Consider the following 22,482-nt stretch of genomic DNA (forward strand, 5'->3'; position numbering starts at 1 on the left):
CGTTCTCATGTCACACAGCAGTTCTCTCCCACGTGGGTTCTCTCTCAGTCAAAGCTAGCATTGTGAATTCAAAGATAATTTGACACAAGTCTAGAAAGACACCTGAACACAGTTTAGAGTAAATAAAGACGATTTGAATAGATTTAATTGTGGACAGAGTGATATCAGAAACCTTAAGATATCCACAGGCTCCTCTGAGAGAAATATCTGAGAGAGTGAGTCAACGACACTCAGCCAGCAACTCACAGACAAACAACCACAACTTACAATGTTTACAACAATAGAACCCTCCTTTACTAGAATAGCACATTTGTTTCCAACAATAGAACCCTCCTTTCCTAGAATAGCACATTTGTTTCCAACAATTAGAACCCTCCTTTACTGGAATAGCACACTTGTTTACAGCAATAGAACCCTCATATACTACAATAGTACACTTGTTTACAACAATAGAACCATTGTTTACTAGAATGGCACCCTCCTTTAATAACTTAGACAAACTTCCCCTCGTGGAAAAGCAACCTTGTTTGCTAGAATAGCGCCCTTGTTTACGGTTGTTATAATTATGTATCATGAAGCCATAATTATGTATCATGAAGCGAGTCATCTCACTCGCTCCTTTTTTTCTGGTTCATATACAGACAATGAACTAAGCAGACCAGACCCAGCTGCTAACGCATTGGTGCCTATTGGAGAGCCACCCCTTAAGCAGACCGGATCTCTAACCATTTTTTTCAATGGTAAATGGCCTGAGTGGGACATCTTCATTTATTCACTATCTTTGGAGACTCTATTGTTCACATAGATGACACATCATGCTCATGATACCATTCATTTGACTTCATGATGCATACTGTATTTCACCTTAGCGCTCGCCTGTCTCCTGTTCTCCCTGCATGCGATGCATCTTTCAACCAGATGGGGGCGGAAGATAAGCCAAATCCCAAAAAATAAAAGAAGGAATCATGCCTGAGCATAAAATACCCGAAACTATCATGCAGCTCTTGGTAGCACCTCACTTTGCATGGCTTAAATTACTTGCATACAATAACAAATCCATGTGTTTATATTTATATGTAAGGTATCAAACTTGATCAAACTTCGAAAAGGCTTTGTTTTTCCTGAGCACACCATGTAATTCATGTAAAATACATCTCTTGATCCTTACATCATAACTAATATAGTTGAGATATCTTGTAATCAAGATACTGCAAAGTTCTGTGCTACCCATTCTAAATCCAACTGTCCCCCTGATAAGTTGTTAAATGCAGGCTGAATATGTACTACTATTGTAACTGATGGGTAGTTGACCCAATGCATGTCCTGCAGGCCAGCCTGCTGATAGGGGTGGGGTGGGGGACACAGCTTTACCTTCTCCATCCTCAGTTTCTGTGTCGATTGCTTCAATGGCCTCGGTGGTGGCTGGGGGGGAAAGGAGGGGAGCGAGTTACTTCTGACAAAGCCATGCAGAATGCAGAATGCAGCCCCCGGCGGTAGGTAGGCAGCTAGCTAGAGACCAGTAAGAGACCAGGCAGTAAGAGACGCATGTACCGCAGAAACACAGCCAGACTGAGTGGCCAGAGGCCTGGGGAACACCCCAGGGCTGGGCTTGAGAGACTCTGGAGGGCCATAGGACCTGACTGAACTTGGGTAACATTGTGGTAGGCATCCAGAGTTTCAAAGGTCAACTCAATGGGAGTAAACACAGGTGAGGTGAGACGACTGGTGAGGTGAGATGGTGAGGTGAGACGACTGGTGAGGTGAGATGGTGAGACGACTGGTGAGGTGAGATGGTGAGACGACTGGTGAGGTGAGATGGTGAGATGACTGGTAAGGTGAGATGGTGAGACGACTGGTGAGGTGAGATGGTGAGACGACTGGCGAGGTGAGATGGTGAGACGACTGGCGAGGTGAGATGGTGAGACGACTGGCGAGGTGAGATGGTGAGACGACTGGTGAGGTGAGATGGTGAGACGACTGGTGAGGTGAGATGGTGAGACGATTGGCGAGGTGAGATGACTGGCGAGGTGAGACGACTGGCGAGGTGAGACGACTGGCGAGGTGAGACGACTGGTGAGGTGAGACGATTGGCGAGGTGAGACGACTGGCGAGGTGAGATGACTGGAGAGGTGAGATGACGACATGACATGACGAGATGACTGGTGAGATGAGATGACGAGGTAACTGGTGAGGTGACTGTTGAGGTGACTGGTGAGATGACGAGATGACTGGTGACTGGTGAGATGACGAGATGACTGGTGAGATGACGAGATGACTGCTGAGGTGAGATTACGAGATGACTGCTGAGATGACGAGATGACTGCTGAGGTGAGATGACGAGATGACTGGTGAGGTGAGATGAAGAGATGACTGCTGAGGTGAGATGAAGAGATGACTGGTGAGGTGAGATGAAGAGATGACTGGTGAGATGAAGAGATGACTGGTGAGGTGAGATGACGAGATGACTGGTGAGGTGAGATGACGAGATGACTGGTGAGGTGAGATGACTGGTGAGATGACGAGATGACTGGTGAGGTGAGATGAAGAGATGACTGCTGAGGTGAGATGAAGAGATGACTGGTGAGGTGAGATGAAGAGATGACTGGTGAGATGAAGAGATGACTGGTGAGGTGAGATGACGAGATGACTGGTGAGGTGAGATGACGAGATGACTGGTGAGGTGAGATGACGAGATAACTGGTGAGGTGAGATGACTGGTGAGATGATGAGACGACTGGTGAGGTGAGATGACGAGATGACTGCTGAGGTGAGATGACGAGATGACTGCTGAGGTGAGATGACGAGATGACTGCTGAGGTGAGATGACGAGATGACTGCTGAGGTGAGATGACGAGATGACTGCTGAGGTGAGATGAAGAGATGACTGGTGAGGTGAGATGACGAGATGACTGGTGAGGTGAGATGACGAGATGACTGGTGAGATGACGAGATGACTGGTGAGATGACGAGATGACTGGTGAGGTGAGATGACGAGATGACTGGTGAGATGACGAGATGACTGGTGAGGTGAGATGACTGGTGAGATGATGAGACGACTGGTGAGGTGAGATGACTGGTGAGGTGAGATGACTGGTGAGGTGAGATGACTGGTGAGGTGAGGTGACTGGTGAGATGACTGGTGAGGTGACTGGTGAGATGACTGGTGATGTGAGGTGAGATGACTGGTGAGGTGAGATGACTGGTGAGATGAGATGAGGTGACTGGTGACGTGAGATGACTGGTGACTGGTGAGGTGACTGGTGAGATGACTGGTGATGTGAGGTGAGATCACTGGTGAGGTGAGATGACTGGTGAGATGAGATGAGGTGACTGGTGAGGTGAGATGACTGGTGAGGTGAGATGACTGTCTCTCTAGTGTCAGCTGTGGCTAAAGGGGGCAGAATCTGCAGGCCTCCAGAGTCAAGGGTCGCTGCCCAAACCTGGGTCAGAAACAAAGGGACCAGAGGACGAATACGAAGACAAAGACCCACGGAGAGAGGGAGAGCGACGGAGACTGTGACAAAGAGAAGAGTCACAGTGATAGAAAGAGGAACGGACAGACAGTGAGGGAATGGAGGGAGGGATAGAACAGCCCTGGCCTGGGCCTCGTCCTCACCACTCTGTAGGGTCTGTTTGCCCCCGGAGAGCACACCGCTGGGCAGCATGCCAGTAGGCGTCAGACCCTTCAGCGTCAACACGTTCTCACTCTCCTCCCTGCAGGACACACGGAACAGCACCACACACAGGTCAGAGGACATCCACAATGGTCACTCCTGTATGCTTCTACTGTATATCCACTCTATTATAATAACTCTATGCTCAGTATTATAGATGTGCTCATGTGCAACAGCTACATTAGAAGGCTGATGTGAGGCGAGGTGGAGAACTTTTTCACCGAAGCACTTTGAACATCGTGGCCATTTTCCCAATGGCGCGGATTTTGTTCCTGATCACCTCCTTCCGAGCTGCAGCTGCGTTGGCTAGAAAGAGACAACACTCATTTTCAGATATAAGGAGTGAGTCTATGGGCCACATTGAAATGATCCATTTCTATTCTTTACTGGTAATTCAATGAGCCCCTCATAACAAATAACCACCCAGAGGACATATCGTCTACGAATACCATAATAGTATGTGCTTTTACTTGTTTATAGGGACCTACTGTATGCCAGGGAGAGGAGTGTGAGACACTGCAGTTCTAATGGGCTCTTAACAGTACTGTATACCAGTGACTCACCATCTAAGATCTCTTGGTCGTCTCCGTCGTTCATGAGCTCGTCGTCAGAGCAGATGCTCAACACGTTCACCAGCATCTCTGTGACTGGAGAGAGGTCAAAAGCTATTAGAGGAGGGCGCTGCTGTACATATTTCTTTACGATAAAATGTAGCAAGAGCGTAAATCGGTCATCTCTGAGCCCATCCGTCAGAGAACATGGATGTGTCCTGTGGAACGTTTGTCTAGCCTAGCAAATGAAGATGACTCTCAGCACTCAGGTCAAATGAATGATTCAAATGATTAAAACGGTACAGTAGAGTCATCATTACACATAGACATGGTCTACTAAGGATTGGGAAAGGGTGGTAGTGGTACCTTTCTCCCCCACAAACGGCAGGGACCAGGTGAACACGTCCATGAAGTTGGGCAGCCAGTAGGGATGAGGGGAGCAGTTGAACTGCCTGATGTTCATCACGTTGTTCTCATACTTCAGTACTGCAGCTGTGGAGGGGAATGTAAACATGCATGTCACGTAAACATACAAATGTCTGCATCTACAAGGATACACACATACTACAAAAAACATAGTAGGTTTACAGAAAGAACACAGTAAGAAACATCCATCAGTGTGTGGAGCACATCACGCTGTACATCACTGAGGGATACATTCATCACGCTGCACATCACTGAGGGATACATTCATCACGCTGTACATCACTGAGGGATATATTCATCACGCTGTACATCACTGAGGGATACATTCATCACGCTGTACATCACTGAGGGATACATTCATCACGCTGTACATCACTGAGGGATACATTCATCACGCTGTACATCACTGAGGGATACATTCATCACGCTGTACATCACTGAGGGATACATTCATCACGCTGTGCATCACTGAGGGATACATTCATCACGCTGTACATCACTGAGGGATACATTCATCACGCTGTACATCACTGAGGGATACATTCATCACGCTGTACATCACGCTGTACATCACTGAGGGATACATTCATCACGCTGTACATCACTGAGGGATACATTCATCACGCTGTACATCACTGAGGGATACATTCATCACGCTGTACATCACTGAGGGATACAATCATCACGCTGTACATCACTGAGGGATACATTCATCACGCTGTACATCACTGAGGGATACATTCATCACGTTGTACATCACTGAGGGATACATTCATCACGCTGTACATCACTGAGGGATACATTCATCACGCTGTGCATCACTGAGGGATACATTCATCACGCTGTACATCACTGAGGGATACATTCATCACGCTGTACATCACTGAGGGATACATTCATCACGCTGTACATCACTGAGGGATACAATCATCACGCTGTACATCACTGAGGGATACATTCATCACGCTGTACATCACTGAGGGATACATTCATCACGTTGTACATCACTGAGGGATACATTCATCACGTTGTACATCACTGAGGGATACATTCATCACGCTGTACATCACTGAGGGATACATTCATCACACTGTACATCACTGAGGGATACATTCATCACGCTGTACATCACTGAGGGATACATTCATCACGTTGTACATCACTGAGGGATACATTCATCACGCTGTACATCACTGAGGGATACAATCATCACGCTGTACATCACTGAGGGATACATTCATCACGTTGTACATCACTGAGGGATACATTCATCACGTTGTACATCACTGAGGGATACATTCATCACGTTGTACATCACTGAGGGATACATTCATCACGTTGTACATCACTGAGGGATACATTCATCACGTTGTACATCACTGAGGGATACATTCATCACGTTGTACATCACTGAGGGATACATTCATCACGCTGTGCATCACGCTGTACATCACTGAGGGATACATTCATCACGCTGTACATCACTGAGGGATACATTCATCACGTTGTACATCATTAATGCCGTGGATTTCTCCATTTTGAGCCCACTCCTATATCAATGGCGCAGCATGCGTTATTTTGCTGCAAGCATATGCATGACAATGCGTTTGAAATCCTGTCCATTCCCGAGACGGCATTGTTTCTTCCCTCTCACACCAACGTTTCATGCCTCCAGTTGCGGACAGGAAACAGAGCGTAATGATGTGCTTCTTCTGCAGGCATATTCACAGTGACTGGAAGGACCAAAGAAGGTCATTTTGAAGACAACATTTTGAGAAGAAAAAAGCACGTCTTTGAATCAGCAGTGGTTGATGGGAGCTAGCTCTTGGATTATGACAGTGCTTTCCTATTTTACTTCCACTATATACAGAATAATCATGATATGAGTTTTGTTTCTTGACAAACAGATACTACAGGAAGGAACTTTTTTATTCAAAGAGGTAACACAATCCATGAAATCAAACAAATGATTTGTCTAAAAAAAACAATGAAGGACATCTAATAATCTATCAAATCACACCAAGAGCAGAGGTCTAATTACACACTGGCTGTTCAGAGTATCCTGAAGATAGTAGGCTGGAGCAACATTCATAGTCTTATGGGGGTGCACACCTTGATATGTGTATGTGTTTGTGTGTGAGAGAGACATTGACACAGTGAAAGAAACAGACCGCGACAGAGGAAGAGACAGAGATGGAGGCATAGTGACAGAATGAAAGAGAGAAACGGAACGAGAGAGAAACAGAGGCACAGGACAGATAAAAAGAAAGAGACAGAAAGAGGAAGAGAAAGGGACAGAGACAGAAAGAGGAAGAGAAAGGGACAGAGACAGAGGCAGAAAGAGGAAGAGAAATGGACAGACAGACAGAAAGAGGAAGAGAAAGGGACAGAGACAGAGACAGACAGAAAGAGGAAGAGACAGAAATAGGAAGATAAAGGGACAGAGACAGAAAGAGGAAGAGGAAGAGAAAGGGACAGAGACAGAAATAGGAAGAGAAAGGGACAGAGACAGAAATAGGAAGAGAAAGGGACAGAGACAGAGACAGACAGAAAGAGGAAGAGAAATGGACAGAGACAGACAGAAAGAGGAAGAGACAGAGACAGAGACAGACAGAAAGAGGAAGAGAAAGGGACAGAGACAGAAAGAGGAAGAGAATGGGACAGAGACAGACAGAAAGAGGAAGAGACAGAAATAGGAAGAGAAAGGGACAGAGACAGAAAGAGGAAGAGAATGGGACAGAGACAGACAGAAAGAGGAAGAGACAGAAATAGGAAGAGAAAGGGACAGAGACAGAAAGAGGAAGAGAAAGGGACAGAGACAGAAAGAGGAAGAGAAAGGGACAGAGACAGAGGCAGAAAGAGGAAGAGAAATGGACAGAGACAGACAGAAAGAGGAAGAGACAGAGACAGAGACAGACAGAAAGAGGAAGAGAAAGGGACAGAGACAGAAAGAGGAAGAGAATGGGACAGAGACAGACAGAAAGAGGAAGAGACAGAAATAGGAAGAGAAAGGGACAGAGACAGAAAGAGGAAGAGAAAGGGACAGAGACAGAAAGAGGAAGAGAAAGGGACAGAGACAGAGACAGAAATAGGAAGAGAAAGGGACAGAGACAGAAAGAGGAAGAGAAAGGGACAGAGACAGAGACAGAAAGAGGAAGAGAAAGGGACAGAGACAGAAATAGGAAGAGAAAGGGACAGAGACAGAGACAGAAAGAGGAAGAGAAAGGGACAGAGACAGAAATAGGAAGAGAAAGGGACAGAGACAGAGACAGAAAGAGGAAGAGAAATGGACAGAGACAGAGGCAGAAAGAGGAAGAGAAATGGACAGACAGACAGAAAGAGGAAGAGAAAGGGACAGAGACAGAGACAGACAGAAAGAGGAAGAGACAGAAATAGGAAAAGAAAGGGACAGAGACAGAAAGAGGAAGAGAAAGGGACAGAGACAGAGACAGAAAGAGGAAGAGAAAGGGACAGAGACAGAAATAGGAAGAGAAAGGGAGAGAGACAGAGACAGATATAGGAAGAGAAATGGACAGACAGAAAGAGGAAGAGAATGGGACAGAGACAGACAGAAAGAGGAAGAGACAGAAATAGGAAGAGAAAGGGACAGAGACAGAAAGAGGAAGAGAAAGGGACAGAGACAGAGGCAGAAAGAGGAAGAGAAATGGACAGAGACAGACAGAAAGAGGAAGAGACAGAGACAGACAGAAAGAGGAAGAGAAAGGGACAGAGACAGAAAGAGGAAGAGAATGGGACAGAGACAGACAGAAAGAGGAAGAGACAGAAATAGGAAGAGAAAGGGACAGAACAGAGAGAAGAGAAAGGGACAGAGACAGAGACAGAGGAAGAGAAGAGAAAGGGACAGAGACAGAGACAGAAATAGGAAGAGAAAGGGACAGAGACAGAAAGGAAGGAAGAGAACAGGGACAGAGACAGAGACAGAAAGAGGAAGAGAAATGGACAGAGACAGACAGAAAGAGGAAGAGACAGAGACAGAGACAGACAGAAAGAGGAAGAGAAATGGACAGAGACAGAAAGAGGAAGAGAATGGGACAGAGACAGAGACAGAGACAGACAGAAAGAGGAAGAGAAAGGGACAGAGACAGAAATAGGAAGAGAAAGGGACAGAGACAGAGGCAGAAAGAGGAAGAGAAATGGACAGAGACAGACAGAAAGAGGAAGAGAAAGGGACAGAGACAGAAAGAGGAAGAGACAGAAATAGGAAGAGAAAGGGACAGAGAAAGGGACAGAGACATAAATAGGAAGAGAAAGGGACAGAGACAGAGGAAGAGAAAGGGACAGAGAAAGGGACAGAGACATAAATAGGAAGAGAAAGGGACAGAGACGGAGGAAGAGAAAGGGACAGAGACAGAGACAGAGACAGAGGAAGAGAAAGGGACAGAGTCAGAGACAGAGACAGAGACAGAGGAAGAGAAAGGGACAGAGACAGAGACAGAGACAGAGGAAGAGAAAGAGACAGAGACAGAGACAGAGGAAGAGAAAGGGACAGAGACAGAGACAGAGACAGAGGAAGAGAAAGGGACAGAGTCAGAGACAGAAAGAGGAAGAGAAAGGGACAGAGACAGCGACAGAGGAAGAGAAAGGGACAGAGACAGAGACAGAGGAAGAGAAAGGGACAGAGTCAGAGACAGAGACAGAGACAGAAAGAGGAAGAGAAAGGGACAGAGACAGAGGAAGAGAAAGGGACAGAGACAGAGACAGAGGAAGAGAAAGGGACAGAGTCAGAGACAGAGACAGAAAGAGGAAGAGAAAGGGACAGAGACAGAAATAGAGACATACACAGAAAGAGACAGAGAGAAACAGTGGCACAGGACAGTGACAGAGAAAGGAGATGAGATGATCAAACATTAGTTGCCCCTCTCCAGCCCCAGAAGTGAAGTGCGGACACTGTTTCATCAGGAGATATAAAGTAACATGGAGATGGCCAGCCATACCGACAGTCCCTCCCACACTCTTACCATGGCTCACTATCCATCTCCATCAAGCCACACAATGAACAGCACCCACCAACACACATATGATCCAACATACATTCACTACGTATATACTGGTTCACATAGACTCATACGTTAACACTACAAATACATACCCTTATATATCAAATACAATACACAAAAAATATGGAGAAATATTCAGACCCCTTGACTTGTTCCACATTTTATTTCTGTCACGTGTGCTCCCTCTCCGCCTCTAGGTCACCAGGCTGCTCACAATGGCACACACCTGTCACCATCGTTACCCGCACCTACTCGACGTCAGACTCACCTGGACTCCATCACTTCCTTGATTACCTGCCCTATATATGTCACTCCGTTTGGTTCCTTCCCCAGGTGCCATTGTTTCATGTCTGCGTTGTTCAAGGTTCTGCTTTTGTACTATGTTCTGTGTATTTTATTGACACTCACTCCCTGAATTTGCTTCCAGACTCTCAGCGCACATCATTACAATTACATTACAGCCTTCTTCTAAAATTGATTACATAGATTTTTTTCCCCTCATCAATCGACACACAATACCCCATAATGACAAAGCAAAAACAGTTTTTTAGAAATGTTAGCTAATTTATTAAAATAAAATAAACAGAAATAACTTTATATAAGTATTCAGACCCTTTACACAGTACTTTGTTGAAGCTCCTTCGGCAGTGATTACAGCCTTGAGTCTTATGTATTATGCTACAAACTTGGCACACCTGTATTTGGGGAGTTTACTCCCATTCTTCTCTGCAGATCCTCTCAAGCTCTGTCAGGTTGGATGGGGAGCGTCGCCACACAGGTATTTTCAGGTCTCTCCAGAGATGTTCAAGTCTGGGCTCAGGCTGAGCCACTCAAGTACATAAAGAGACTTGTCCCGAAGCCACTCCTACGTTGTCTTGGCTGTGTGCTTAGGGTCGTTGTCCTGTTGGAAGGTGTACCTTTGCCCCAGTCTGAAGTCCTGAGCTCTCTTGAGCAGGTTTTCATCAAGGATCTCTTTCTACTTTGCTCCGTTCATCTTTGCCTTAATCCTGACTAGTCTCCCAATCCCTACCGCTGAAAAACACCCCCACAGCATGATGCTGCCACCACCATGCTTCAACGTAGGGATGGTGCAAGGTTTCTTCCAGACGTGACACTTGGCAATCAGGCCAAAGAGTTCAATCAAGGTTTCATCAGACCAGAGAATCTCGTTTCTCATGGTCTGAGAGACTTTAGGTGGATTTTGGATGTCATGTGCCTTTTCTGAGGAGTGGCTTCCATCTGGCCAATGAGCTCAATTTTGATTGGCTCAAACGCATTAGGAAGGAAAGAAATTCAACAAATTAACTTTCCCACAAATTATTATTTGGGAGAGCTTGGCTGGTGACACTTTCAGTGATTTATTTAGAATTCAAGGCACACTTAACCAGCATGGCTACCACAGCATTCTGCAGCGATACGCCATCCCATCTGGTTTGCGCTAAGTGGGACTAACTATTGTTTTTCAACAGGACAATTACCCAACACATCTCCAGGCTGTGTAAGGGCTATTTTGACCAAGAAGGAGAGTGATGGAGTGCTGCATCAGATAACCTGGCCTCCACAATCACCCAACCTCAACCCAATTGAGATGGTTTGGGATGAGTTGACCGCAGAGTGAAGGAAAAGCAGACAAGTGCTCAGCATATGTGGGAACTCCTTCAAGACTGTTGGAAAAGCATTCCAGGTGAAGCTGGTTGATAGAATGCCAAGAATGTGCAAAGCTGTCATCAAGGCAATGGGTGGCTACTTTGAAGAATATCAAATGTAAAATATATTTAGATTTGTTTAACACTTTTTTGCTTACTACATGATTCCATATGTGTTATTTCATAGTTTTGATGTCTTCACAATTAGTCTACAATGTAGAATGAGTAGGTGTCTCCAAACCCTTGACTGGTACTGTGTACAGTCAACATACGAGTAAAGTCAACATACGAGAATACCCCTAGAGTCTGCGAGAGCGGGGGCGGAAGATGACTCATCGGCTGACAACATGGTAACGACTGGACTGGTAACGACTACGAGTAATGAGAGCACAGCACAAGAGAACACCACAGCAACTGTCACAAGTTCTGCTGCAACAGTGGGCCACAAACAGATGCAGGTATGTGTCTGTGGTTGGAGGAAAGTTACATCACACCATGGGTTGAGGATCCACCAGGGGAAGAAGGGGTGTTTGGGTAAAGAGAGACAGAGAACTCGCATTGATTACTTTCTGTGAAAGCGATCAAATCAGTCGAATGAAGCACAGCAACTGGACGCAAACCATAGTTTGCAGTGCATCAGTACCACTGTCATGGAGGACGTAAACTCAAGCAAAGAAATAGCAACTGAGGTGGAACCAACAACAGGAGTGGAACTCACCCAGCCTCCTAGACCTGCAGTCGAGAGGAGACTACCAGGGCACAGACCGTATGTGAAGTGGCCTGGCGCCAGTGACAAGAAGTTGTGGGAAACGTGAATACTGACCTTACCTTGACCCTCGAGAAACTTCGAGGCACAGTGGAGAAGAAGTTGGAGAGGATGGGGGACATCATCTATGAGTACGGGACAGAAAGATTTGGAGTGGAAGAGGCAAAAGGCGGGAGAAAGGTTCCAACCCCACCAGTTTCTAGGAGGCAACAAGAAATCAAGCGCCTCGTTCAAGAAAGGCGGCAGCTTAAGAAACCGTGGAAGAAGGCCTCGGAAGTGGAAAAGGAGGGCATAGAGGCACTTCAGGCTGACATCAAAACCCGGTTGGCATCCCTCTGTAGAGCAGAGAACCTACGGAAACGCAGAAGGAAGAAAGAACAAACTAGAACTCGATTCTATAAAGATCCCTTCAAGTTCCTCAAAAGTGGAAAAAGTGGAGCTCTAAAAACAACAAAGAAAGACCTAGAGGAGCACCTGAGAACAACAAACTTTGACTCAAAGCGACATGAACATCTGGCCATCCCATCAGATATCCCACCCATTGAACCCCCGGAACATCATATTGAGACCAGCCCTCCGACATGGAAAGTGGAGCTCTAAAAACAACAAAGAAAGACCTAGAGGAGCACCTGAGAACAACAAACTTTGACTCAAAGCGACATGAACATCTGGCCATCCCATCAGATATCCCACCCATTGAACCCCCGGAACATCATATTGAGACCAGCCCTCCGACATGGAAAACACAGTGGAAAACACAGTTCGACGGGCAAGAACAGCATCAGCCCCGGGGCCAAATGGAGTCCCGTACAAAGTGTATAAGAACGCACCAGACGTCCTGAGGTTCCTCTGGAGGCTTATGAGAACAGCTTGGCAGAAGAAGATAATACCCAAAGTGTGGCGTAGGGCAGGCGGGGTCCTGATCCCTAAGGAGAAGGATGCAGTGAACATCAGCCAATTCCGCCCAATCTCCTTACTGAATGTCGAGGGTAAAATCTTCTTTAGGGTCATTGCCCAGAGGATGGCCGAGTACCTGCAAAGGAATGCGTACGTCGATACATCTGTACAGAAGGCAGGAATATCAGGGTTCTCTGGCTGCTTGGAACATTCCAGCATAATCTGGCACCAGATCCAAATGGCCAAGGTGGAGAAAAGGGACCTCCATGTAGTCTTCCTCGACCTTGCCAATGCATTTGGCTCTGTGCCCCATGAACTCCTGTGGTCTGCCTTCAGATTTTTCCACATACCGGACACCATCACAAACCTGTTGAAGTCGTACTTCCAGGATCTGCAGTTCTGCTTCACCACCTCAGAGTTCACCACCTCATGGCAGTGCCTGAATGTAGGTATAATGGCGGGATGTACCATTTCTCCGTTGGCATTCACAATGACAATGGAGGTTATCATCAGATCCTCAAAATGGGTTGCTGGTGGACAGCGGGTCGACTCTGGTTTCCGCCTCCCTCCACTCAGAGCCTACATGGACGACATTACAACATTGACCACCACTGTCCCATGCACCAGGAGACTGCTCAGAAAACTTGAGGAGAACATCAGCTGGGCCCATATGAAGATTAAACCATCCAAGTCACGCAGCATCTCGATTGTGAAGGGAGTACTCTCTGACCTGAAATTCTTCATCGGAGATGACCAAATCCCAACAGTGTCTGAGCAGCCGGTAAAAAGCCTTGGAAGGTGGTATGATGCAAGCCTGAAGGACAAAGACCAGGTGCAACAGCTGCGCAAAGACATCAGTAGTAGCCTACAGTCCATCAACAACACCCAGCTACCTGGAAAGTTAAAGGACTGGTGTCTGCAGTTTGGTCTCCTACCCCGGGTGTTGTGGCCCTTAGCACTGTATGAGGTTCCAATCTCAACAGTGGAGAAGATGGAAAGAGGAGTCACAGGCTACTTAAAGAAGTGGCTCGGAGTTCCACGATGCCTTACCACCATAGGCCTCTATGGAGATGGTGTCCTCAAGCTGCCCCTCACCAGTCTAACAGAGGAATTCAAGTGTGCAAAAACCAGGCTCCAGATGACACTGAATGAATCTCGAGACCCAGCGGTGAGCAACAACGCGCCGACCTTGGCAACTGGGCGCAAATGGAGGCCAGGAAAAGCAGTCCAGGAGGCAACAGCAGCCCTCAGACATGCTGACATTGTGGGTCATGTTCAGCAAGGGAGAGGAGGCCTTGGGCTAACTAGCCGTGCTGCTTGGAGTAAGGCCACTGCACCAGAGCGGCGTAAGATGGTAGTGCAGGAAGTACGCCATCAGGAGGAGGCTGCAAGGTGGGCCAAGGCAGTCTCTCTTGCCAAACAGGGACCTTGGACTCGATGGGACAGTGTGGAGAAGAGGAAGATCAGCTGGAAGGATCTGTGGGCCATGGAAGCGAGGCGGTTGAGCTTTTCCATCAGAGCAACATATGACGTCCTTCCAACACCAGTTAATCTTCACCAATGGTATGGTGAATATCCGGACTGTGCCCTCTGTTCCATGCCAGCCAACCTCAGGCACATTCTCACAGGGTGTAAAACAAGCCTCACCCAAGGATGCTACACTTGGCGTCACAACCAAGTCCTTAAAAACCTTGCGTCCGCCCTGGAGGACAAGCGAGCTGCCACCAACTCCCTACCACCCACAGCAGCATCACACTCCTTACGGACAAACTTTGTCCACGAAGGGGCTAAACCACCGAAGAGCGGCTCTACACCATTAGAGCGAGACCAGCTGCGCTTGGCCCGCGACTGGAAAATGCTAGCTGACATTGGTCGGCAACTTGTGTTTCCTCCGGAGATCGCAACCACCACCCTAAGACCTGACATGGTGCTCTGGTCCCGTTCACTCAATAAGGTCTTCATCATTGAGCTCACAGTACCCTGGGACAACTCAGTAGATGAGGCTTATGAGCGAAAACATCTGCGCTATGCTGATCTAGCTGCCGAAGCACGGCATCATGGCTGGAACACAGAAGTCCGACCAGTGGAGGTGGGCTGCAGAGGTTTTGTGGCAACATCTACAACCAGACTGCTTAGAGACCTGGGAATTAAGGGCCAGAGCCAGCGTTCGGCAATCAAAGCTGTATCAGAGGCGGCAGAAGGCAGCAGTCAGTGGCTCTGGATGAAGAGGAAAGACCCCAGCTGGGCCCCGAAGTGAGAGGGCCAGGAGGTATGCGGTCAACAATGCTTGACTCAGGGAGGAGGACGCCCCTGCCATGCATAGTCCCATGGGATGTTGGCTATCAACAACAAGGCAACTCCTATGACTAAATGGGAATGGGACGCAAGCGTAGGATTGATCACCCTGTCACTGGCCGCCTTTGGGGAGGGTGTATAGTCTGAAAGGCCGAAACACTCTAGGAACCAAAGGTACACTACTGACAATGCGCTCCCCAAATTTCACCACGCTCACTGTTCATTAACTCTTGGAAGTGCTTGCACAAAGGATAGTAACATCTCATGCCGTGTTCTTGGAATCTGAGTAGGTGTCTCCAAACCCTTGACTAGTACTGTGTACAGTTTAATTAGGTGTCTCCAAACCATTGACTGGTACTGTGTACAGTTTGATTAGGTGTCTCCAAACCTTTGACTGGTACTGTGTACAGTTTAATTAGGTGTCTCCAAACCATTGACTGGTACTGTGTACAGTTTAATTAGGTGTCTCCAAACCATTGACTGGTACTGTGTACAGTTTAATTAGACTGGTACTGTGTACAGTTTAAGTAGGTGTCTCCAAACCATTGACTGGTACTGTGTACAGTTTAATTAGGTGTCTCCAAACCATTGACTGGTACTGTGTACAGTTTAATTAGGTGTCTCCAAACCCTTGACTGGTACTGTGTACAGTTTAATTAGGTGTCTCCAAACCCTTGACTGGTACTGTGTACAGTTTGAGTAGGTGTCTCCAAACCCTTGACTAGTACTGTGTACAGTTTGAGTAGGTGTCTCCAAACCCTTGACTAGTACTGTGTACAGTTTGAGTAGGTGTCTCCAAACCCTTGACTAGTACTGTGTACAGTTTGAGTAGGTGTCTCCAAACCCTTGACTAGTACTGTGTACAGTTTGAGTAGGTGTCTCCAAACCCTTGACTAGTACTGTGTACAGTTTGAGTAGGTGTCTCCAAACCCTTGACTGGTACTGTGTACAGTTTGAGTAGGTGTCTCCAAACCCTTGACTGGTAATGTGTACAGTTTGAGTAGGTGTCTCCAAACCCTTGACTGGTACTGTGTACAGTTTGAGTAGGTGTCTCCAAACCCTTGACTGGTACTGTGTACAGTTTGAGTAGGTGTCTCCAAACCCTTGACTGGTACTGTGTACAGTTTGAGTAGGTGTCTCCAAACCCTTGACTGGTACTGTGTACAGTTGAAGTCGGAAGTTTACATAAACTTAGGTTGGAGTCATTAAAACCCGTTTTTCAACCACTCCACACATTTCTTGTTAACAAACTATAGTTTTAGCAAGTAGGTTAGGATATCTACTTTGTGCATGACACAAGAAACTTTTCCAACAATTGTTAACAAAAAAATGATTTCACTTATAATTCACTGTATCACAATTCCAGTGGTCAGAAATTGACATACACTAAGTTGACTGTACTTTTAAACAGCTTGGAAAATTCCACAAAATTATGTCATGGCTTTAGAAGCTTCTGATAGGCTGATTGACATCATTTGAGTCAATTGGAGGTGTATCTATGGATGTATTTCATGGCCTACCTTCAAACTCCGTGCCTCTTTGCTTGACATCATGGGAAAATCAAAAGAAGACCTCAGAAAAATAATTGTAGACCTCCACAAGTCTGGTTCATCCTTGGGAGCAATTTCCAAATGCCTGAAGGTACCACATTCATCTGTACAAACAATAGTACGCAAGTATAAACACCATGGGACCATGTAGCTTTCAAACCGCTCAGGAAGGCTGTACTCTGGTGCAAATCAATCCCAGAACAACTGCAAAGGACCTTGTGAAGATACTGGAGGAAACAGGTACAAACGTATCTATATCCACAGTAAAACAAGTCCTATATCGACATAACCTGAAAGGCAGCTGAGCAAGGAAGAAGCCACTGCTCCAAAACCGCCATAAAAAAGCAAGACTACGGTTTGCAACTGCACATGGGGACAGAGATCATACTTTTTGGAGAAATGTCCGCTTGTCTGATGAAACAAAAATAGAACTCTTCGGCCATAATGACCATCGTAATGTTTGGAGGAAAATGGGGACGCTTGCAAGCCGAAGAACACCATCCCAACTGTGAAGGACAAGGGTGGCAGCATCATGATGTGGGGGTGCTTTGCTGCAGGAAGGACTGGTGCACTTCACAAAATAGATGGCATCATGAGGTAGGAAATTTACGTGGATATATTGAAGCAACATCTCAAGACATGAGTCAGAAAGTTAAAGCTTGGTCGCAAATGGGTCTTCCAAATGGACAATGACCCCAAGTGTACTTCCAAAGTTGTGGTAAAATGTTTTAAGGACAACAAAGTCAAGATATTGGAGTGGCCATCACAAAGCCCTGACCTCAATCCAATAGAAAATTTGTTTGGCAGATCTGAGGAAGTGTGTGCGAGCAAGGAGGCCTACAAACCTGACTCAGTTACACCAGCTCTGTCAGGAGGAATGGGCCAAAATTCACCCAACTTATTGTAGGAAGCTTGTGGAAGGTTACCCGAAAAATTTGACCCAAGTTAAACAATTTAAAGGCAATGCTACCAAATACTAATTCAGTGTATGTAAATGTCTGACCCACTGGAAATGTGATGAAAGAAATAAAAGCTGAAATACATCATTCTCTCTACTATTATTCTGACATTTCACATTATTAAAATAAAGTGGTGATCCTAACTGACATAAAACAGGGAATTTTTACCAGGATTAAATGTCAGGAATTGTGATAAACTGAGATTAAATGTATATGTATGTATATAAAAACTCCACAAATACATGGAATAGACAGACTGACCTTTGTTGTTGTAAACGTCAAGGTAGTTTGGCGCTGAGAAGATAGTGATGAGGGAGGGAAAGCCGGTGGTTTGGCTCTTCCGGTACATGCGGTAGCTATAAGACAGCACAGATAGAGAGGGGGACGGGTTTTCAGGTTCATCATCTGGATGAATCATGAATCGTATTAAAGCTAAAAGTGTTTGTAAGAGAGAGAAAGAAGAAGATTTAAAGAGAGAGAGAAAGATGTGGTGTTGGTACATACCCAGCATCTTGTGCTTCATGTGCTCGGATGACTGATAATAAGTTATTGTTCTGTAGGAACTCACATACAGCTGGATAACTGCACGGCAGAAGAAGGAGAAAAGGTTTTGGGGATGGCATATCTAAATTCACACTGTTTGAGACATATAACAGAGCAACACAGCTAGCACTGACCTATGTAACCAAACAAAATGCAGAATACATACTGTAAGTATTGTGTAACAGAGCATATCTGAATACACAGTGGAAAAACACTATATGACTATAGTCACGAAACAGAGAATACAATATGATACTCCTGGTCCAGCCACAGACTAGAACATTGACATTGTCCTACGACACAACAAAACAGTTCAGAGCATCAGCAGGCGTCAGTCAGTGTGTTGTTATCAGAGCACTGCTCAATATGATGTAAGTCAGAACAGCCCAGCCCATCCCATCACAGGCCAACCCAGCCCAGCCCATCCCAGGTCAACCTAGCCCATCCCAGGTCAACCCAGCCCAGCCCAGCCCATCCCAGGCCAACCTAGCCCATCCCAGGTCAACCCAGCCCAGCCCATCCCAGCCTAGCCCAGCCCATCCCAGGTCAACCCAGCCCATCCCAGCCTAGCCCAGCACATCCCAGGTCAACCCAGCCCATCCCAGCCCAGCCCATCCCAGGCCTACCTAGCACATCCCAGGTCAACCCAGCCCAGCCCATCCCAGGCCTACCTAGCACATCCCAGGTCAACCCAGCTCAGCCCATCCCAAGCCAACCCAGCTCATCCCAGCCCATCCCAGCCCAGCCCATCACATCACACAGCTCCCAGTTCGCCCGAAAGCAACCTAATACCACTCACTGGCTCAAAAACACAACAAACCATGTCAGCTATTATTTGACTGCTAACTGGCTGTCAGTTCTACCCTGACAGGTAATGTGAGATTTTTTGCAACATTTCCCCATCCTTTAAGCCAACTGTTAGCAAGATGGACGGTTTGACAGCATTGTTCCTCCGCCTCTCTCTTCTCCCTCGACACAGATCACTCCTTCCCTTCCATCTCTCTTCCTATCACGTGCTCTAGTTTGGGCTGGAGGAGTGGGTTGTCATAGCAACAGCTCATTGCAGAGCCCCAGGGGAATTGTGGGATAGATGGCAATGTTGAGCTGATACCGGCCCCTGCCCGGACTCTTGTTTTACACCCACGATGCATTTCAACCGCCTGGTTTGGAGTAGGAGGTTCCTATGCACATGTCTACTCCTCCTCTCATCTCCTCTACATCCCTCTCCTTCAACCTCACAACCCCCACCAGCAGTCTAATGTCTAATGTATCACCCCTCTGTATGTAACTCTGTCCTGCTGATTCAGACAGAGATACAGTTTTAGCTTCAGCTTGATTCCATTCCGATTCCTGAAGGTCTGAATGTGTATACGGTCATATAATCGTATAGTCTATTTTGTGAGATGATGAACAGAAAAAAGAGAGACTATGATCGCCATAATTAAAACATGCACATTTCTGTTAAATTATCAGATTCATAAAATGACAGGATAACAAAGGTTATGAAAAAATGGTATGCACATGCTGACGACTCAAGCTCACATATTGATCGGCCCGAATGTGCATAGTTTTTTAATCCATGGCTCAGTGGGTCAGAGGAGGGGGTCTTCTCATATCTGTGTCAGATTTGGCACCTGGGGCGTTTCTCTGAACCTGTGTATTGGTAAAACTTTCAGGTGCTGAAACCTTAGGGTTACAGAGTGACTGATGAGAATCATTACAGAGACTTTCCCTGAAGAAAACATTAGAACCCCTCACTGACAAACCAGGCCATAAGCCTTTTCACCTCATCATATCAAAACAAGCTCAGTCCATCACCTAGCAACAAGGATGCTGGGTGAAACTACATAAAGTGTTTTGTTGCTGTCTGATAGTTCCCTTAATGTATTACTGTGGTCAGTCAGAATGAGACAGCACACATAAACACACAAAGCCTTTTAAACATGGACATAAGCCAGCTGGGATCCATCCACACCACCTACTATCACCAGGGATACCATAGTCCCCCTCACAAACTGACTGGCCAACGCCCTGAGAGGTGCACTTGTTTCTGTGTGTAAATGCATCTAATGATGATGTGTTAATATTGGTGTCACAAATCTATTATTTGTACATTTATTTATAAACAAATATAGTTATTTGTTACATTTGACTGTGTAAAACTGTAAAACCTAGCAGTGCTACTTATTTCTCTGAGAGAGAGCCGGGTATATAACATTTTTGTAAAAAAAAAATGAGTATTTGTCTCTCTGAAATGAAACCATCAAGTGATAGATTTGAAACAAATACAGGTCTGTCATTGAACAGCCCCATGCCTTTATTAGACCAACAATAAAACCTCATTTACCAACATTTCTGAAAATGGATATAGCGTTTTGGAATGAAACTCTTCAATTTCAAAACTGCTGATGCACTACCAAATTTAGAAATTGCACATTGTGTATTATATTTTTTGCGTGTGTACTTTTGACCTCTTTTTCGTGATATCCAATTGGTAGTTACAATCTTGTCCCATCGCTGCAAATCCCTTACGGACTCGGGAGTGGTGAAGGTTGAGAGCCATTCGTCCTCAGAAATACGACCTTGCCAAGCCGTACTGCTTCTTGACACACTGCACGCATAACCCTTAAGCCAGTCGCATCAATGTGTCGCAGGAAACACCATACACCTGGCGACTGAGGTGCATGCGCCCGGCCCACCACAAGAGTCGCTACAACGCGATGGGACAAGGACATCCTTGCCGTCCAAACCCTCCCCTAACCCGGTCAGCACTGGCCCAATTGTGTGCCGCCTCACAGGTCTCCCGGTCACGGCCGGCTGCGACACAGCCCGGAATCAAACTCGTTTCTGTAGTGACACCTCAATACTGCGATGTAATGCCTTAGACCGCTGTGCCACTCTCAAAACTAATTTGAGACCCAGATTGAGTTTCTTTTTTGGGTGCCCCCTAGTGGTCGTGGAGGGTATTAGTCTACCCGCAGTAGTATACCCGCAGTAGTCTGTAGTCTGTGTATAGGCAGGTTGAGGTTGAGCTGACCCATCCCTTCCTGCCACCAACCCCTCTACCCCTCCCCTCAGCCACTGCCATCCACAGCCCATCAAAGTTTCGTCAGCGTGTTAAATATTTAAGTGTGAGAAGGTTTACTCAGGAAAGAAAAGCAAACAATAGAATAACATTCGCGCCCTGAGCTCCTGGAGAGCCTATTGTATGAAGTCCATAGATCCAGGGCTTTCCGCCCAAATTCCCTCTGCACCCAGAATGTAGGTCAGAGCAGCGGCTGCATCTCACACAGACATGACATATGATGCCACACACTATGGCTTATAGGATACAGAGCAGAGGCAACACAGATATGTGGTGTGTATTTATGTGCTGTATATCTGTGTGTCTGTACAATGTGTGTGTGTGTGTGTGTGTATCTGTGTGTGAGATAGGATTTATTCCTTTTGGTTTGGAGGTATAGATGTAAGATATTCATTTGAGCCAGTTTGCTACAGCAGGAGAATAATCCTGAAGCAACAGGAAATGTGAATTATTATGTGCATTGTAATTAATATACATTTTTGTAGTAGATGATACATTTTTCCTTAGTGCAAATCAAGTCTGACATTTTAAAGTGGAAATGGCAAACTTTAGAAGAAGTTTTAAACCTGCAATGCACAAAAACGTGAACTTCCAGCTGTGCAGGAAAATTCTCAACAACAAAAGAGTGATCAAATTAAGATCCTACACCTGTAATTGTTTGGACAACAGCTCCAGACGGTGGTACCTGATGGCTCTAAAACATGAGGAACAGTAATGAGAGAAAGGGTTGAGGTGGAGAGAGAGCTGACCTGTAGAAGTAGGAGCAGCCTCGGACTGTGTTGTGGCTGAAGAACTCCTGGGTCTTCTCGTTGCCAAAGTCCTCCAGAGGATCAGACCACAGAAGGTCACACATGGGCCCAAACGCTGGAGGCTCCTTGAACCGGTCTATCTACAGCAGAGAGAAACATGCTGAATTCAGACACAAGCAAATACACACATTTTCAAACACAAACATGCACACACACACACTCACATGCAGGTTGGCAGACACACACACACACACACACACACACACACACACACACACACACACACACACACACACACACACACACACACACACACACACACA

The 22,482-nt window shown here is 46.2% G+C and overlaps 1 protein-coding gene across 3 annotated transcripts in view; it reads right to left on the minus strand.

The window, feature by feature from the left end:
- The window catches only part of ppp3ca (protein phosphatase 3, catalytic subunit, alpha isozyme), a 94,773-nt gene that overhangs the window by 2,527 nt on the left and 69,764 nt on the right, over positions 1–22,482 (minus strand). The window contains exons 6-13 of one of the 3 annotated variants that reach the window (XM_046318102.1): positions 22,160–22,299; positions 18,287–18,364; positions 18,044–18,138; positions 4,592–4,717; positions 4,238–4,321; positions 3,896–3,980; positions 3,617–3,714; positions 1,372–1,422 (exon numbers count right to left, since the gene is read on the minus strand). In XM_046318102.1, coding sequence (XP_046174058.1) covers positions 1,372–1,422; positions 3,617–3,714; positions 3,896–3,980; positions 4,238–4,321; positions 4,592–4,717; positions 18,044–18,138; positions 18,287–18,364; positions 22,160–22,299 — 757 coding nt within the window. The remainder of the gene's footprint in view (positions 1–1,371; positions 1,423–3,616; positions 3,715–3,895; positions 3,981–4,237; positions 4,322–4,591; positions 4,718–18,043; positions 18,139–18,286; positions 18,365–22,159; positions 22,300–22,482) is intronic. The other 2 variants (XM_046318103.1, XM_046318104.1) reach the window with 2 other exon arrangements.

The sequence above is a fragment of the Oncorhynchus gorbuscha genome, linkage group LG20 (genome assembly GCF_021184085.1).
Source record: "Oncorhynchus gorbuscha isolate QuinsamMale2020 ecotype Even-year linkage group LG20, OgorEven_v1.0, whole genome shotgun sequence".
NCBI lineage: Eukaryota > Metazoa > Chordata > Actinopteri > Salmoniformes > Salmonidae > Oncorhynchus > Oncorhynchus gorbuscha.